We start from the raw sequence: 18,581 nt of genomic DNA on the forward strand, positions 1-18,581 counted from the left end.
TGCAAGGAAATTATTAGCTAACATTGCCACTACAATGTTACAAAAGCATAAATCTGAACAAAATAGCAGTTAAAACAAATTGAAGCGCTCTGTTCAGCTCCAGGATTCATTCTCTGTGACAACCCTCCTTCTGTCCTAGTCCCTGTCCAGTTTCTTCCCCCTCTCCTTCCCTAATGACTATTTTACAATAAATAGGTTAAATGGATTTACATGATGCAAGCGCAACTCAAAAGACTTTTGCCCTATACATATAACCATGTTAAATCATGAGATTATACATGTGATATCTCTAACAGAGCAACCACCAGTTTAGATTTTTAAAGAAACACAAGTATTTCAGCATGTACACAGTAATGAGTTTAAAACTGTCCAACATCATCGCTTTCATACATTCTCTTCCTCTTTATAGCCTTAAAGGGATTTTAGACCTTGATGGTAACAATCCCAAAACAAGAGTAAAATGAATTTATTTTATTGCAAACAAACGTCTAGAGTTAAATTTCTCCACCCACTTTCTTTAAAGAGAAAAGGAATCAGCAGGCTAAGGAGATACACCCATTTGAGAATTGACATGATTAAAAATTAGATATAAAATGGGTGACTCACAGTTTCATTAGCTTACAAAATGGTGGAGTAACTACTACAAGCACACTAGGTATACAGTATTTTGTGGGGAAAGAGTTATACAGACACACAGCTAACTTCATATAGATCCCATTAGACAACTGGATTTACAACAAGTTTTGTTTAATAAGAAATGGGCAAAGCCAGCTTCTTTTCAGAATCAAAATGCAGAACAAATGGAAAAGAAATTATGGTGTTGTACCTTCACAAGTTTGAGCCTCCACAAATAATGCAACCAAGTTTTACAACTTTAAGAGCTTCGACATACACTCGACCTTCACTATTTAGCCCCAGGTTTCCTCTTTGCCCCGAACATCTCATTGAGTTCCAAATGTTACAAAAAAGTCCTAGTTATTGCCAGAAACTTTCACCTCCCCCTCCTCCCCTCCCCACCCAGAAGCTTCATAGAGAAGATGGAGTGTAATACGGAGCTTTACATGATCTCATGGTATTCATGAGGGCTACGAAGGAGCCTCCATACGAATCTGGTTGCTAACATTTCTATCGTATTGTGACATGACTCACGACTGTTTCTTAGAAATTGGGGGATGGGGAAAAAGGAGAAAATTTTTTAATAAAAAGACACCAGGTACAAAGCAACGTTTTACTTTTGTTGTGGTAAAAAAAAAGTCACATTTTACAGATAAAATGTAGAACCCTGAAATACTGACACATTCTCTTATCGTGCACAATGCTGAGGTTCTCTTACGAATCACTTTAAAACTGCAATTAAAAATGTACAAAAAAAGAAAAGAAAAAAATCAACCCACAAAGCTTCTAAAAAAGGAACCCGCAGGCACTTCCTCTTGTGGAATGTTTAAAAAGTTAGCCTACTAAAGAAAACAGTCGACTTCTTGTGAAGGTTTTGGAGAAATATGTATCAGTTCATTTATTTGGGTATTCAATAATATCCTTGGTGATAATGCTGACTCCATGGCTTCTGACCCCAGAATTGCTGCAATAAATGGATAAATAGTTAATTTTAACCCATAACCACATAATGATTACATTTCTTACAGAAAAAAAGTGTTTAACAAACATCTAGTTCTCCTGGAACTCGAGCAGATTAAAGTCCTCTCAAATAGCAGCAAGTTCCTGAACAACTGAAGGCAGTTAAGTTCACCTCACAGTAGTAATGTGAAGCCAAATACTATGTACCATTAAGACCAATAAGCCATAGCTGATATTTGATATATCAAGACCATCAAGCCAGATGAAGTTTTGCACAGAAAACTATTTATAGTAGTATTACCTGGCATTAAAAGATTTTGCTATCCAGTTTTGATTACACATCCAATTATTTCAGACAGTATTTCAAGTTAACAAATCAGTGAAAAGGTACTTATGACTACTTACACCCTGCTGCCACTGGTTGTAGCCCTGAGATTGGTTTTTGTAGCCACGATTATTTCCCCTTCCTCTGAAGTTCTGCAAGAGGACAACAGTTTTTAGCTACTTCATCTACACAGATTTTTCAGAAGTGTACTAATACCAATCTTTCTATTACCACCAAAATATCACATACCATTTAGAATCTTTCAAATACAAGGTATCAGGCCTAGGTTAAAAAAAAAAGCCTCCCCCTCCAAGAAACTGCTTCTTAAACATGGGGCAAGAACCTCAGAATTAATAAGCCAGCTCAAACTGCTGTTGCCAGTGGTCTGGAAAGCTGGCTAATCCAGTTTTGACTCACCCTATTTCCAGCTGCTAAACTGCACCAGGACAACTAAAAATACAAGAGCTTGCCTATTTTTAGTTAGGAAAGGCTGTAGTTGCTACAAGGATGTGTTATCTGATCAGACAAAAGGATATGGGTCATACAACTGAAAATAGAAGAGCTAGTCCACAAAACTTCCAATAAAAGTTATGGTACAAAAAAGGGACATTGTTACTAGTAGATAAAATATTGTATTTCTCCTGTTTGTCAGTATTAGACAAACCTGAGCCATGTTTACTAGCTTGGGCTCCATCTGCTGGCTCCTCAGTAATCCAAATTATGTTTTCAAATACTTTCACTCATACTCCACCAGTTAAGACCTGGGCTGGTATGTTTTTACTAGTTGTGTTTGAAACCAGACACCAAAACAAAGACTCTCTCCAGAGCTATTTCCAGAAAGTTCCCTAAACGCTTGATAAATACACCTTGACCCTAAGGCCAAGCAATGGTTACTACTATTTGGAGGAAAAAAAACACACTAAAAAAAAAAAGAAAGAAAAATCAAACACAAGCCTTCACACACATGCCCTAGAAATCTTCATCTGTAACAGGACAGAGAGGTACACTCTTAACATGGAAACCCCACATCAGCATCAGAACTTCTGCAACATTCAGAGCTCTGGGCACACACACTAAGTAGAAAGCTAGGCCTTTTAGTGTGGGATTAGTGCAGCACCACAACTAAGTATTTGGCTCTTCGCAGCCACCAAACCTTTCAAACAACATCATCCAAAGTACTGGAGTTCAACTAATAAATCCCCCCCAAAAGCATCACCTGGTTGTAGTTTCCCCTGTTGGGCATTCCACCTCTGTTATAGTTTCCTCTGTTTGAGTAGCCACCTCTGCTTGGAAAGACAGGGCCACGAGGATATGGGTAGCCAATTGCACCACTGCTGCCACCGCCACCACCGCCACCTCCACCACCTCGCTGAGGCATGTTGCCTCCCCTCCTGTTGTATCCACCACGATTGCCAGGGACTGCAGGAAGAGAGTTACTTCAATCAAGTAATTGTTAGGTCTTAAATATTTCTTACATGAAGACTATTGTTCAAAATAACGATGGTATAGAAACAAGATGTCCAAATTCAGTGCAAAATTTTCAATGCCAAGATTTTAAGTCATCTGGTCAGAGTAAAAAAAGGTAATTTAACCACGCACTACCCCCCCAATACAGCCTGGTACACAAGCGAACACCAAACCTAACATAAAAACTCAAAGTTGTGCCTCAAACCACATGAACAGTCTAAACCAGGATTTTGGCAATCCTCACTTTTCAAGGCAGACAATTAACTTTGCACTAATACATTAAACTTACTGAAGTTGAAATCAAGGTTCCCACTATATAATAATTGCAATGCAAGTACTATCGGCTTTTTTATTCTTCCCCAGCAGCAGCAAGCTCCAAAATTTACAGGCTTATTTCTAGGCTCACCTCCTCCTCTGAAGTTGCCCCGCATGTTGAATCCTCCACGACCTCTCTGACCCCTATTAAATTGATTTTTATTGCTCTTCTTGTTCTTCTTTGAGCCAGTGTTCTGTTTCTTTTCCGGCGGAAGAGATTTCTTACTTTCTTCTTTATATTGTTCCAAAAGCTTCTGAGCTTCTTCTTTTTGCAACTCTACATAGATTATTTCATCAAAACATTCTGCTACCTCTGGCAGTGTGAAGTTCCCTATAATTGCAAAAACACTGAGTATTCAGCATCTACATTCAGCTACAATCAAAGCTGTAATTTAACCACCTTTCTCCCATTCTTCCTCCCACCCCCTGCATTCGCTCAGCATAGGGACAAAATTACATAATTTGAGCATTTAAGAAATGTAACAGTGACAAAAGAAATAAACAGGTCTTCATGGAGTTGCCAGTACTGTTCCAAACCTTGAAAACATTCTGCCTATATCTTTTTTTCTTTTATAAGCCTCCACTCAGAATACCAGTTTCTGCCAAATATGTCACTTATATAGGGCACTTTATGCCAAGACAGCTTTGTGCATCTGCATGAAGCATATCAGCATAACTGAGTAGTGTTAAGGACTGCAGCAGAGGGAACACAATATAGTGTTGTCCTACAAGTTACAATAGTCTTCCAGTTTTGTTTAAGTACAACTGTTTAAGATAAAGTGATTTTTTAGACTTCACGTTTACTTAATCCTTTAAACAGATACTCAGCATCCTAAAACACAGTATAGGATTATGTTCCATGCCTTTCATTTTGAGAACTGCATGCTCTGGAAGATCTTTTCCCTCCACCTCTGCCTTCTTTTGTGTTCTTTGCTTGTAGTCTTCATCTTTTGGGCAAACAACAACTGCTTTGCGCTGGAAGCCTGCAAACAGGCACATTTTTCTCCTCTGCGCAGCTGCAGACACATTTGTCTGAAAAAAATGCAGTAACTTACTACACGTAGCTGTCATTGTAAGAGTTAAGGAAGTCAACTTATGGTGTATAGACTTCACCTCTACAAGAGCTTGCAATGAAGTTTACAAATACTGGACATAAAGATGCTGCATAATGCAAAGTTACGAGCTCATATCCACGTGTTAAAGCACTATTCCTCCCACATCCCATAAATCCAGAGAAGTTCAGACAAGCATTTGTAGTAATATCTCAACTGTGTGTCCCATGAATGAGTAGTAAGTCAGTAAGTGAAACAACTGCTATTACAATGTAACTTTAATCCCATTTAATTACTACACTACAGCCTATAACAAATTTCTTTAGCCATTTTTCACTGAAGCTTCTACCTGATCCAAAATGAAATTCCGCTTCTTTCGAGCTGCAATCTCAATGAACTTTCCAAGACACTGTGGAGCTCTCTGCAACAGTGTGTTAAGTTTTCCAGTGTCCGCCATCTGCCGCTTAAAACCTGCAACCTACAGAGATATTTCCCAGAGTTAAAGTAGCCCTGATACACACGGCTGCCAGTTTTCTTTGCTAAATGCCTTTCAACTCGCTTCAAGGATTGTTCAATTCAAGGCCACGGCTACAAACTTTGAAATTCCCAAAGCCTACATAAGACATAGAGTTTTATGAACAAAGAATCTAGGTGAATCAATACAGCTGAATCTAAGGTATACTCATCACATTACTAATTCAAAGCTAAATGTTCTATTCTGAGGACAGTGATACAAGAGAAACAGAAATACTTAGATAGTCAACAACAGTTGACTATTTCTTACATAGTACCACAAAAAGCTTCAGAATCCTGCGGTGCCATGTATGAGTAGCAGCTCAGCAAGTTAGTCTTTAATGGTCACTAGCTAACCAGTAGCCAGGTTCTTAGATTTCTTTGATACAGAAGAACCCCATGGCAGCCAAAGACCTTGGATTTACAGCAAGCCTTTAACATATCAACAAATAAAATGTCGTGTTATCACTTACCATCATTTTGTCCATAATAGTATTTGTCCCCAGAATGTTGTATTTCCCAGGATTTGCTGCTGCATGTTTGGTAACCCATGTAGTCTTGCCAGCTCCAGGCAAGCCAATCATCATTACCACCTATGACGACAGGTTCTATACTTGAGATACTAGTTCAAAGATTTTCTTTACTATGCAACTTAGACCAGCAAGCCTAATGGAAACTGAGTGGGGGGCATGGGAGTGTCAGGGGGGGAGAAGAGTCATGGGATATCAAGTATTAAAGCCCCCAAACAAAAAGGTCAGAGGGTTGTGTAATAGTCTGCTTAAACTCCAACACTTCTGTTCATCTACCTCAACAACTTTGAAATTATCAACAAGGAACTTACCTCACAATCTTTCTTTTGCTCAGGTCCCTTTGGTCCTCGGACCCTATCCTCCAGGGGGACCTTCTGGATGAAGGTATACTCTTCAGGTACAGGAAAGTAAGGTTCCTCCTTCTGACCGAAGTTGAACTCAACTGCACAGTTATGGCAGAGAACATGTGGGAAGAGTGGCCGCCCATCAAGAACTTCCTTACTTATTTTGAATGCAACACCAAGCTCTTGTCCATTCTTGGAGTACGAAAGTTCCACTTCATCACCATCAAAATTCTGGTTTTCAAACAAAGCATTAGTTTGGATAAAATTACTCACGTCGCTCTATAAAGTTGTATTAGTCATTTCACTATATTGGCTATATTCACTCAACTTCTGTAACTGTTATATCATAAAGGAACTACTTAAAAGCTTTCTCTTAAAATGAGTTACTGTCAATAATACTCTCGTTTAAGATCTGATTTTTTTTGAAAAAGGCTTTAAAGATATTTGTCTGTGAATAAGAAATCGTAACATATTCACAGCAGTCACTGTTGATAATACCTGCTATTTCTGCCTCCTCCCTATGTTAAACAATTTGTCTTGCTCCAAGTTTTTCTGTATTTGGTTTACTGCTTCTCACAAAGCAGTCTAAAAATTCAATTATGTTTTCCCTCAGAAGAAAATATTAAGTGAAAACTTACAGCAAAACATCCAATCACATCATTTTCATCAAACTTCTCACCAAAGTCTTCTGTCTCACAATTGCATGTCTTTATTCCTTTTAGAGAATACCCATAAGAAAATTCTTCTTCACCTGAAGAAATAATTTAAACTGATTAGAAATCAGCATTGTCACCTAACCTTTTAAAAATACAATCCTTTACAGCTACTTAAGTAAGCTGCTGTTCAGAGTGCTTTTATTAATGCCAAACAAGCTATCACCCCCAAACAGCTACAGCTCATTCTTGTATTCAAATACTCTCGCTTGAGATGAAACAGCAGTGTTCCCCCCACCCCAGTTTTAAGAGCCTCATGCTGCTGGTTCCAGATTCACCTTGACATAGAGACATGACCAAGTATTTTTAAACTCTGAAGACCTGATTATGCACCAGTATACCTGCAACGTAGTTAGTCAGAAAGACTTTAGTCTCCGGTAGCACTTACCCCTCCCCATTTTAAAGGGAGTTTAGCAGACATTCAGCCTACGCGACAGCTGAGGATGAAGCTGCAAGGAACAAGCTAACAGGAAGTGTCAAACACAAGGACTTAGGTAGAACTTAAGTACTTAACTAGAAAGCTGCTGCTGATGTCAGAACATACCAATTCATATACATTTCCCACAAAGATGTGTCTCAGCAGCAGGTGTAGTTATAAATACCATTATAATCAGTTCCCATGTATCTAATGAAGTTGTACTTCTTTCTTCCTAGCTACTTTCAGAAACGAGGTATTCGCCCCCCAGGCCAAAAGAATGATAAGGCAGTTATCCAGAAATTCTTCACTGGTTAAGTCTTATACCATGTCCCACTCTTTAAAAAAAAAAAAGGGGGGGGGGGAGGCCAAAACCCCCTTTTCCTACTTACGACACTACATGAAAAGCAGAAATCCTTAATTGTGTCAGGTCTTCAAGATTTCTCCACAACCCATACTTGACCACCGAAAGAATTAACTCTCAAATCACATAATCCTTACAGGCCTGAATACTTAATTACTTTATTTGGTCCCAGTAATAAACTTTCTCACACCATGTCCAGTGAACGATTCAAGTTAAGACCACTTTTCAGAACACATGGACTACAATCACTAAGCTTTTCCCATTTGCTTAAGAAAAAATGACATAAAACTTCAACCACATACACAAAAAATAATACAAAAGTAATCAAATGTTTAAGTCTTACCAAGCAACATCCCACTTGTGTTCAGTGACCAGCCAACTCGCACTTCATGTATGTCAATGTCTTTTGTATACAGGTGTTTAACAGGAATCTTTTCTGTAACCTATTTTAAATTATTCATTAAAAGGTATGTAGTATTTATTAGACACTAACAAGATGGAAACACAGAGGTCACATTTGGAACCTTTACACTTTGGTTAAATCTTTGCTAAGTCTGAGTAATCACCTTCTGCAAAAATAAAACATGCTTTGCAAAATACCATACACCTTCAAAGCACTTTGTCATAGCAGTCCCTCTCAGTGGCCAAAAGCCTTAATCCTTTTGATACTCTATTAAAGTTACAAACAAGATGTATATGTATTTTCAAAAAAATAATCGCCATAAAGTTGGGATTAACAGTAAACTATTTTGCCAATAAAAAGTGGTAATGGATAAAAAAACTGCTTTACACAGACTGGGGAAAATATTACAGTCATCCCTTTCTACAGTAAGCAGACTTCCTGGGCAAGTTGCCAGCTTCCAAACAACATAACCAGATTCCAAAAAACCACCTAAAAGCACTGTAGGCAACCAGCTATTTTCTAACTGCCTTTACAAATTTCACCAAACTAAAGTGAAAAACTGATGAGTATCCTACCAGTTTCCACAACTAATAGAGTCAGGTGACCAAGGTGAAACTGATTTGAAACTGAATAGGGCAATAAATACTGACATCAGTTTCACCCCATTGGCCTTCCAAAGTTATAGGTACCAACAGGCACAGAAATCACTCAATGTAAGAGCATGGAGAATGGGATCACTACCCACTCCTCACGGTCATGGTTAGATTTGAAAGTACTAGAGGAAGAGAACAGAGTAAGCATTTATACACACAGGCACATCATATGCAAAGAAGGCTTTAACATCGCTAAGTCAAAAAAAAAAAAAAAACAAAACCAAACCAAGCTTTATGCCTCCTGTTACTCTTTCATCAACAAGTTGTAGAAATCTGTTTATTACAAGGCCAATTGTTCTTTGCCATTCTTACCCTTTGGGAGAACCCTTGCTCTCAAAATTCAAGTACCTGCTAAATACTCACATTCACTGCATACTCAAATCAGAATTATTCAGGTTGGAAGGGACCTCTGGAGGTCATCCAGCCCAAATCCCTGCTTAGAGCAGGTCAAACTCAAAGACTAAGTAGGAACAGAAAAAAGGGCGGCTGGGATAATTTATATCCCTTTAAAAAAAAAAAAAAGCCAAGCTTTCTGTAATCTTCAGAAAGTACAAGCAAACTTCTGACTAGCTATTACCAAAATTCTTCCAAGTGTTGATGCATGAGGTGCCAAATAAAATTCTTGGTTCAAAAATGAGACCGGAAGTTACACATTCAGGGCAAATGCAAGCTGCTTTTGTGTTGTTGCTGTTACATGGAAATTCTTATAAAAGAGGAAGCCGTTTTGCAAATTGAGCCATCTTTTACCAAGAACCATTTCACAGGCTCATAAGAGAAGGCCTTCTCAAAGTTCTGTTCGCCTGAATTAGTTTCAATTAAGTACAAAAAAACCTGACAAGTATAAACAGTATTATATTTAAGCATGCAAAACAGTCTCCCATAAAACATCAGCTTAACTCACCTTCATCTCAAAGCAGACTTTGCCTTTAGAAACTCCATAGGAGGCTCTCCCTCCAGCCCAAAGGAAAGCAAAGCTTTCCATGGTCAGAGAGGAAGCACTAAACCGGTCTCTTGAGATTTTAAAATGCAGGTCACAGTTATCTGTTAACATAAAAATCATTCTGTTTACTCTTATTACAAAAGCACAGCTGTCCAATTTTATGCATTAAAGGTGATTTCAGCTTTCAAAGGTGATTTTCGAGACAAACTGCTAGCAAGTGCTTAGCATCTTTCAGGAAAGCAACTGAACACATGCCTAGATAGAGCTGCAGCCTGAAGCTCAGCCAAAAATCTTACGAAAAGCTAGCTAACAAGAATAATTTTCAAAGTGCCATCTTCACTTGTATCACCAAATTCCCTCTATTTCTTCCATCTGCTTAAAAACTTGAATTTCATCTCATCTATTTGAACCTTTTAGGTCAGTTACCTGAGATATTTCCATCAATACAGAGCAAAGGAATCTGCATGATGCTTTTTGCACTATTTGCTAAACACCTTTCTTTGAAGTCTTCTTACCTTACCCCTTACGCCCAAACCTAAGGACAGCTGCGAAGTAAACAGGAACACAAGTATTTTTGTTTAAGTACTGAAAGTAGTACTGTCTTTGGTTAATATAGTCATTTAGCAAGTCCAATTAGATTAAGCCAATTAAAATGAAGTCAGTTAAGTCAAATGCAGATAGGTTAAGCATGCAGAATGTGGTAGGAGAACCTACTTCACCTAAGTAACACGATCTGCACTATGAATTCACCTATCACTCTAAGAACTTAAGTGAAACCTTTGTTTTACAGACACCTTCAGAGCTGCAGCACCATGAAGTTTCAAATTAATCTTCTAGTAGGTTTCAAAAAGACAATGCAAAATTGTAACATGAGGTGCAGGATATAGCACAGGAATTCCCCAGAGCGAGGAATCCATTGAAGAAACTCCAAACCTATTTGACAGTTACAAGAAAGGAGCAAAATTAACAAGCAGTAAGTTCTTCTGCCCTGGTATAGAATCTGCATGCTGCTGAAGTACACTAAAATGCAGTCTTCCCTTGTATTACTGGTAACACTCATGCACGAGATCTTGTTTTGTCTGCATAAAGCCATCCGCAGTTGCAACTGCAATATTTGCGATCCAAGTGTTTTCTCATTAGTACTTCTTTTGTTGCATGAAAAAGAGATAAAATCATACAGAAGAAACCCACCTGTGTAGGTTACTTGTAGAACAACAAATGAGAACAGAATTTAAAGTTACAGTTCCTTGTAAGACACAGGTAGTAAAAAGCCCTTAAGAGTGCTAAACCTCTTATATGTCTGGATCATTATGGTCCAGAAAAGAGAGTGCCAAGTTGTTACACAATTCAGTCTTAAAGCTGTGTTTGATTCTGATCTCCAAGCAGTCTGTTGACACTTTAAACTAAATCACAAAGTTCATCCAGTAACAAAACTTTCTACTAGAAATAATGATAATGAAAAGTAGCTACTACTCAGTTATTGGGAAAATCAGAAGCTCCCACGAAGGTGGTTACTTACCCGGTTGGCAGTAGAAACTTGAGATTTAGTTACCAAAATGCCAAGGATGGCATATTCAGCAATTTACGCACCTGTAAACTAATACCTCCTTCCATTTAAAAGTATTTCTCACGAAAAAAACACCTAGAACTACTAGCAAATACGCCAGATAATGCCAAAATTTAAGCTTTCCTTCCACGGCACTTTAAGAATCCAAGAAGTTCAAGCATCACTTATTTAAATTTTTTCATACTGCACTAAGTCCTTATACTTATCCTCAGGAATACAACTGTCAAATTTGCCCCAGTCATGGTACATCACAATAATAGTAATGTTTATAATCTGCCTCAAGAAAACCCCCACTGTTTCTAAGTACTTCTCAATTTCTACTCCCTTCCGACCAATTCTCTCTGCCATCCGATTTGCACAAATCGCCCCCGTGCCCCACAAACTCCCAGGTTGCATGAATGGGTCGTTTTTCAGGAGGCCTTACCTATTTTTTTGTTAATTTATCAGAAAACATGAAAAAATACTCCACTGGTTGGTACATAAGTAAGGCCTCAGCAAATTATGCAGGAAGCTCACTTCACAAATTGTACTACTGTAACCACCTACACTATTGACTCTCAGAACTTCCTGAAGTGAAAAGCTCATGTGCTATTTAGTTAGTTTCTCAAGCTGTTCTATGCTCACTCTACACTTGGCCAGCTTCTAGTTTCCATACTAGATCAGTGTTTTGGTTAAGATTTCTTCAGAAAACTGTATTTTATGACAGACTTCATGGGAAAACCAAGCTTATTACTGTTAATATAAAGACCCATATATCCTTCTCTTCTTTTGTACACTGAAAATGGGTGGAAACACTATTCCTGACTTTTTTTTTTTTAAAGTTACCTGCTAATGAAAGTCAACAAATGTATTCACTCCACATTTCGGAGGGTGTGGTTTTAAGATTAAAAGCATAACACCACATCTTTCCAAAGTAAAGGAAAGCATGTTTACTCACAAGTATCAAGACAAACCACTGTGTCGTCAAAATGTTCATCTTCTTCTTCAACAGGTGGTTGAGGGGACTTGGCCCTGAACAAAACAAAAACAAACAAACAAACGACATTAAAGCTACATGTATTTTCACACTGTTAAAATAAGCATTTCTGTACCTTACTTCTCAGTCACAAAATGCTGCCCAGCATCAAGATTATTTACCTGCTGTACTTATTTTCCTCAATGTACTCAAAATATCCACGGCCATGGTCTTCACGTGGTCTTTTCACTCCCCTCTTTTTCTCACCAGGTTTTTGTTCCGTTTTAGCATCTCCTGTAACAGAATTAATGATTTATTTTAATTACACAACGTCACTCTTTAATTGGGAATAAAATCCTATATGGATGGTTCCAACTTGGGAAACTGTAAGAACCTACAGCAGAGAAAACCAATAGTACCCTAAAGAGGAATTTTGCTTTGTACAAGATAAAACCCCTTATCTCCAATTTTCTCAGAAGACTCAAAACTTGTCTGCTAAATCATCTCTGATCCGCGACAGAAGCGGCCAGTACACCACGCAGCAGCTGGTACAGCTCTCGATGTTAGGATCCCCGCGGAAGAGCCAGACCGCTCCCAAGCGGTGAAAAAAAAACCGGTAATTGGACAAAAAGAGCCCCTCCCGCAAGGCCAGGCCCGCGCCCCCCCGCCCGGAACGCAGGACATTCCCGGCCGCTCGCAAGGACACCGAGCGATCCGCACGACTGCGCCTCCTCTCGGCAGGCCGTGCGCGGCGGCCCGGGCGGGAGCCCCGCGTGGGGCCGCCCGGCTGCCTGCAGGGAAGGGATTCCGCCTCCTCCCGCCTCCATTGTACCAGGCCTTCCCAACGCCATCCCGTGCGGCGCCCAAGCCGGAAGTGACGTCACGCCGCCGAGCGCTCCTCAGCACAATACAGCGCGCCCCAGCGGCCCCTCCGTCGCCACCCCTCCCCCCGCGGCCCGGCGCGGCGGCCCCTTCCCCGCGCCTCCCCCCCCTTCCCCTCCCCCCCCCCCCCGCCCAACGGCCCCTCCTCCTCCTCCTCCTCCGCCGGCCCCGCGCAACGGCCCCTCACAGGACCCCTGCCCGCGACGCAGGGCCCGGCGCAGCGCCTGGAGGGGAGCACGCGGTGCCGCGCGGGGGGCGGTGGAACCCTCACCCCCCCACCCCTCCGCGGGGGAGGCGCCGCCGTCGCGCCCACTCTCGCGCCGGCCGCGAACGCCCTCCCGCGCGCGCCCCGGAAACCGCCCTCCTGGCCGTTCCCCCTCCCCCCCCCGCGCGACGGGGGTTCCCGGGGGGGGGGGGGGGGAGATTAACGGCCTTCCCCCCCGCCCCTTCCCGCCGCGCACACTCACCCCCGGTGGCCTGAGCCCCGGGGCGGCCGCCGCCACCGCCACCTTCCGCTTTCTTCTGCTGCTGCTGCTGCTGCTTGGCGGGGCCCGCTGGGCCGGAGGCGGCCGCCGCCGGGGGCCCCGAGGCGCCGCCAGCGCTTTTGCCGGGGGCTTCCTTGGCGGCGCCGCGCGGCTGGAGGAGCGGCGGGGGCTGCTGCTGCTGCTGCTGCTGGGGCTGCGGCGGCTGCTGCTCCCCGTGCCCGTTGGCGTCGCCGGCCGCGGCCTCCTCCTCGTCGGCGAGCTCGTCCTCCCCCTCTTGGAAACCCTGGTCGTCTCCGTTCTCATCCTCCTCCTCCTCCTCTTCCTCCTCCTCGCCGCCCGCCTCCTCTTCCATGGGGCCGCCCCCGGCCCCCGCCCGCTCGCCGTTCTCCTCGCCCAGCTCCATGGCGTCGCCATCGGCGGCCTCCAGCCCTTCCTCGTCGTCGTCCTCCGCGGTGGAGGCCGCGGCCTGGTCGGGGCCTCCCCCTTGGTGGAGCTGCGAGGCGCCCCCGCCGCTCTCGGCTGCCTCCCCCTCCATGCTGCCGTTGCCAGGCTCAACTGCGCTGCTGGCGGGGCCTCCCCCGCCGGCCTCCTCCTGGTCTAGCGCGGCCTGGAGCCGCTCCATGAGCTCGGCCTTGAGGCCCTTGTCGGAGAGGCGCCGCTTTTTCAGCTCCTCCTTCAGCTCCGACACCTTCAGCTTCTTCACGTTCACGGGCGAGCAGCTCATGGCGGCGGCGGCTCGATCCCTGGGCGGCGCGCGGGCGACTCTGGGCTGGGGCGGACGGCGGCGGCTCTGGGTCGAGGCCCCGGCGGGAGGCGGTGGGTGGGTGGCGCGGCTGGTTCGTGCGGCTGCGGCAGCTGCAGAGCGGACCCGCCTGGCGCCAAATCCTTTCACCGAGCTCGCGAGGGAGACGCGCCTCGCGGGGCCGAGCACGCAGCACTGCCCGCCCCGCCCCCGCGCACGTAGTCCCTCCTCCCCACCCCCGCTACCGTAACGGCCGCCCGCGCGCGCCCATACCGTAAATACCCGCCCGAGCGCAGCGGCTCCGCGCGGACCCCGCCGCCCTCGCGCGTGGGGGGCCGGGCGCCGCCGCGTCCACCGCTCCGCCGGGCCTCCTCGCCGGACCGCAGAGCGGAGTGCGAGGGAAAGAGCAGCCCTCCCTGCTGGAACGCCCCGCTCCGCGCCAACAGCTGTACCTGCGCCATGTTGAGCAGGCGGCAGCAGGAAGCTGGGCTGTACGCACCGCCGTTGTGCCCTCTTCCATACACCGCGTCGGCAAAACAATCCGCTCGGAACTGGAAATCAGTCACCGTGTCACCCGAGCAGGCCGCCGCCCGTCCTTCTGGCGGGGATTAAACCCGAATAAGGTCCCAGCCCAATTAAACGGCCCCGGCGCCGGCCCTGTTGTCAGGCCACAGCCTCGCAGGCAGGGCAGCTCCTTCCCTCCCCTCGCTCCCGGGCGCCCATCTCGGGCCTAGTCCGCAGAGTTCATTGCGTAAAGGGTTTGAAAACGAACACTGCTACTCAAAATAGTTACCCTGATACAACCTTGTTAACACAGTTACATAAGGACAAAAGTAGAGCTATATACCCGTTTCTTCACCGGCTACAGCAGTAAGAGGCACGGATAGACCTGATCTTTAACTAGACCAGGCTGGGGCCAACAAAGCCACAGGGCGAACAAAGGTTTTTCAAGGGCATTAACTCTTAACCGGACAAGAAGCAGCATTCTGGAGCTCGGCACAGAGCTGATCAGCTAACCAAAACTGCTCAGTTTTCCCTCTTCATCCCTCTGCACAGCATTAATTTGGGGCTCTCCTCAGCCACTGAGTTGTACAGTGGTTGAATTTTTCCAATTTGGTCAAAAGTTACTTGAAAACAAACAGCAGAGAGGGTTTCACATGAACAGAAAGGCAGCACTGATCTACAAGTCTGCTTCCTTCGGGAGCCTGGATAAAAAGCTAATTTTCACTTGCAGGAAAAATAATTAAAAAGGCAAGTCAAACAACTAGAAGATCAGTATGAAGTCCTACTAAAGGGAAGGTGTATTTGGCATGAAGTTGCTTTGTGTTGGTACAGGTCGTGTGGCTGCCTGAACCAGAACAAATTACATTTACCTGCACCGAGAGCAAGGGAGGAGAGACGAGGAAGTCACCCTGTTTTAATTGCACAAAGTAAAGGGCTCTTTTAAACACTTACACGCACACGCTGCTCTGTCCTCAGTCAGGCTAGATCCATTTGGAGGAAACATGACTCAGTCAGCAAGGTTAGCTCAACCCATAACTACACAACAGCTTGTTGGAACAGAGACAGGGAGAGCTCCCTCATGCAATACATATAGATGAGAAAAAGGTTGCCAGAACCTTTCCCTTACTATAAATGCAAGTTAGTAGATTTTATCTCAGTCTAGTAGGTCAGAGTCATCTCAATAGGGGAAGAAAAGGATAAGAATGCTTCAGCGCTAGGGAGAGGTCAGTGCGTGATCAAGCTGCACCAATATAAATCATTACCTTTGCCCATTTCTTCATGAAAGAGCTATCTTAGCTAGTCTGCTGAGGTATTCTTAATACATACTGTTCTGCCAAGGTGGGAACAAAAGTAAACAGGGTTCACCTAGTTAATAATACAAGATTACTGACTGACGCTTACGGATAACTCTGCATTAATTTAGATGTCATCTGCCTGTCCAACCTCCATGTTCTTTTTTTGAATTTTGAATGTAAAAATTTTAAAGAGAAGATACATTATTAAGTCTTCATATCTGAATCTCAGAAAGAGCCCTACGTTTAGACCTTGGTCTGGCACAGGCCTCATCACATGCTGAGCCATGTTTCTGGAAGAGCTTCATCAACCTAATCATCTGATAATCCCTCTCACCACTGCAAACATTATAGATGGATAGATTCTTTTAGGCCAGTTTTGGATCCCTGAGCCTTATCTTAAATTAGCACGTCTGCGTGCATTCACAGCACCTCTGTGTTAGAAAATGCCCTCATTCAGAATCACCCTAGAGCTGCAGTCCTCACATGTAATCCCATTCCTAAACAATGTCATGTCTGCCTACTTCAGTAACATGCTTATACTGCTTTATACTCCTGTTACCATGGAGAAACAAAACAGCTAACAGCTTTGAGGCACATCAAGAGACTACTTACCTAACCTAAAGCATTCAAGCCTGTATAGAAAGGCAGAAGTACATAAAGTAAGAATCTTACACCACCACCCCCCCCCAAAATTTAACACAACCAACCTGAGAATTTTTTTTTTCAAAGCTACTAAGGCTATCTCTTTATTAAACCGCTTAGAAGGCTGAACTTTTTTTATTTTTAAAAGGAGATTAATTCATACCATTGTAGTAAGGGTACTATATAACCACTCAATTACATTACCAAATAGTGTAGTAGGACTGTGCTTTCAAACTACAGTATGCTGTTACCCATTATTATAAAAGTGAGAAATCCCAGTTATTTTCAGATATCATGTGATTTAATTGTGGTAAGAACAGCATTTCTTATAAAACTAAGTACATAAAATACACACATAACTGATATAGATGTGTAACCTTAATGACAACCTCTCAGTGTAAAAAAAACAAATTAAGTTTTTTGCTGTTGAAGTTAAACACATATTTCTTACACTTTTGCCTCTGGGAAAGACACTCCAAGATAGCTGCCCTGTCCTCTTTGAGTCCCGTGTTTCAGGAGTTTGCCTTTTCCCTATTCATACTTTGAAGGGGACAAGTAAGTTAAGGGGATATGCTCTCCTCATTGCTGTACCCTCTCTTAATTCAGAGAGTAGATACTTCAACTCAGCTTTTCCTAGATCATGCAGATAGATACCAGTCATATCATAAAAATGAGTGTTTGGTAATGTGAACTTCTGAAACAAGAAAGTGCTAGAGGAAAGCACTTTAGCTTTAATTTGCAAAGCTGCTATTTGTATGATAATGATGGCCATATGAAAAACAAAACATCATTGCTGATAACCACAAGTACTCCTCCATTAAAAATGCCCTTTCTTTGGTCTCAAAATATATTAAAAAAAATCTTCCTTTCCATTTAAATGGAAAGTGACATCTACCCATACATAACAGATGCAATTCTATGCACTTTATTTATCCATCATATAACATTTTCCTCCTAACTGTGTTATTTTCTAACTTAGGAGAATATTTTTCTCTCCACACCAGCCTCCCCTCTCAAAAGTAATTTGGGATCCTCCCTCTGGGACTCGGCCCTTCAACAGATCAGTTACTCTGGTTTCCCTCACTTTCATTTGTGCTCCTTTAGACTTTAATTAGTTGCTCTCCTCACCCCTAGTGTTCTTTCCATTATTCACCCCTAGTCTTTGAAATGCCTCTCCTCCTCCTATTTGCCAAAAGCAGTGACAAAGGGGTGACAAAAAGAAGAGCAGGCTTTCAGGAGGGGACTGGATAGTCTCGGGGGACCCATCCCACCTGGGCTTTGAGCCTTTTTTGAACCTGTCTGTACACCTTCAGTGTTGCAGGAGGACCCAGGCATTTACCTTTTCCTAGTTCTGCTGTCTTACAGCCTTGTCTGTCCTGTTCTGGCTGTTCTTCTCATGCTTTACCCTCTGTCTGACCATCACAATATGCTCCTGGTCTCTTCTGTATGTCCTTAACCCATCTACCCTCAATTAATATTGCCTTCAGAGTTCCACATTCAACACACCATTACTTTAAAAGAGAATATCATTCTTGAAATACTCTGCTGCCTTTTATGATAGCAGGGAGCAGGGAGCAACTCTTTTTCTTTCTCCCTTTTCATCTCTCCTCATGAAATCCTCATTAATCATTATTAGAGCCAGTCAGAAATTTTCAGACATTTTTAAAGTGCTAATTTGTCACAAGTGAGGTTGCGTGGCAAAGGGTCAGTTCTGATGATTTCTTAGCTCAAAGAACCCCCTATCTACATATCTCTATAGATAAGCTCTATATGTACAGACTCTGCCAGGAGGTTGGCAGTTTGTTTTCAAGAAATACCACTACACTTGCTCTGTGCTCCTCTCTTTCCCTGACATTCACTACTTCTCACTATCAGAGTCAGGATGCTGAACTAGATTGAC

General features: G+C 43.1%; 1 protein-coding gene across 3 annotated transcripts; it reads right to left on the reverse strand.

Annotated features, from left to right (window-relative positions):
* Positions 1-450: 450 nt before the first annotated feature.
* On the reverse strand, positions 451-14,775 carry HNRNPU (heterogeneous nuclear ribonucleoprotein U). Of its 3 annotated transcripts, none has more exons than XM_075146575.1 (14): positions 14,514-14,775; positions 12,314-12,425; positions 12,114-12,187; positions 9,571-9,710; positions 7,957-8,056; positions 6,760-6,872; positions 6,089-6,352; positions 5,721-5,840; positions 5,084-5,212; positions 4,546-4,714; positions 3,774-4,013; positions 3,117-3,319; positions 1,981-2,052; positions 451-1,579 (listed from the first exon to the last, which is right to left on the reverse strand). In XM_075146575.1, exons 1-14 carry the CDS (start codon positions 14,758-14,760, stop codon positions 1,526-1,528), a joined length of 2,037 nt encoding a protein of 678 aa, XP_075002676.1. In that variant the 5' UTR covers positions 14,761-14,775; the 3' UTR covers positions 451-1,525. The 3 variants fall into 3 exon arrangements, with proteins under 3 accessions (XP_075002676.1, XP_075002675.1, XP_075002674.1); XM_075146574.1 differs by lacking the exon at positions 14,514-14,775 and adding an exon at positions 13,481-14,428; XM_075146573.1 differs by lacking the exons at positions 7,957-8,056; positions 9,571-9,710; positions 14,514-14,775 and adding an exon at positions 13,481-14,331.
* Between the last annotated feature and the right edge of the window lie 3,806 nt (positions 14,776-18,581).

This window comes from Calonectris borealis, chromosome 3 (assembly GCF_964195595.1).
Source record: "Calonectris borealis chromosome 3, bCalBor7.hap1.2, whole genome shotgun sequence".
Taxonomy (NCBI): Eukaryota; Metazoa; Chordata; class Aves; order Procellariiformes; family Procellariidae; genus Calonectris; species Calonectris borealis.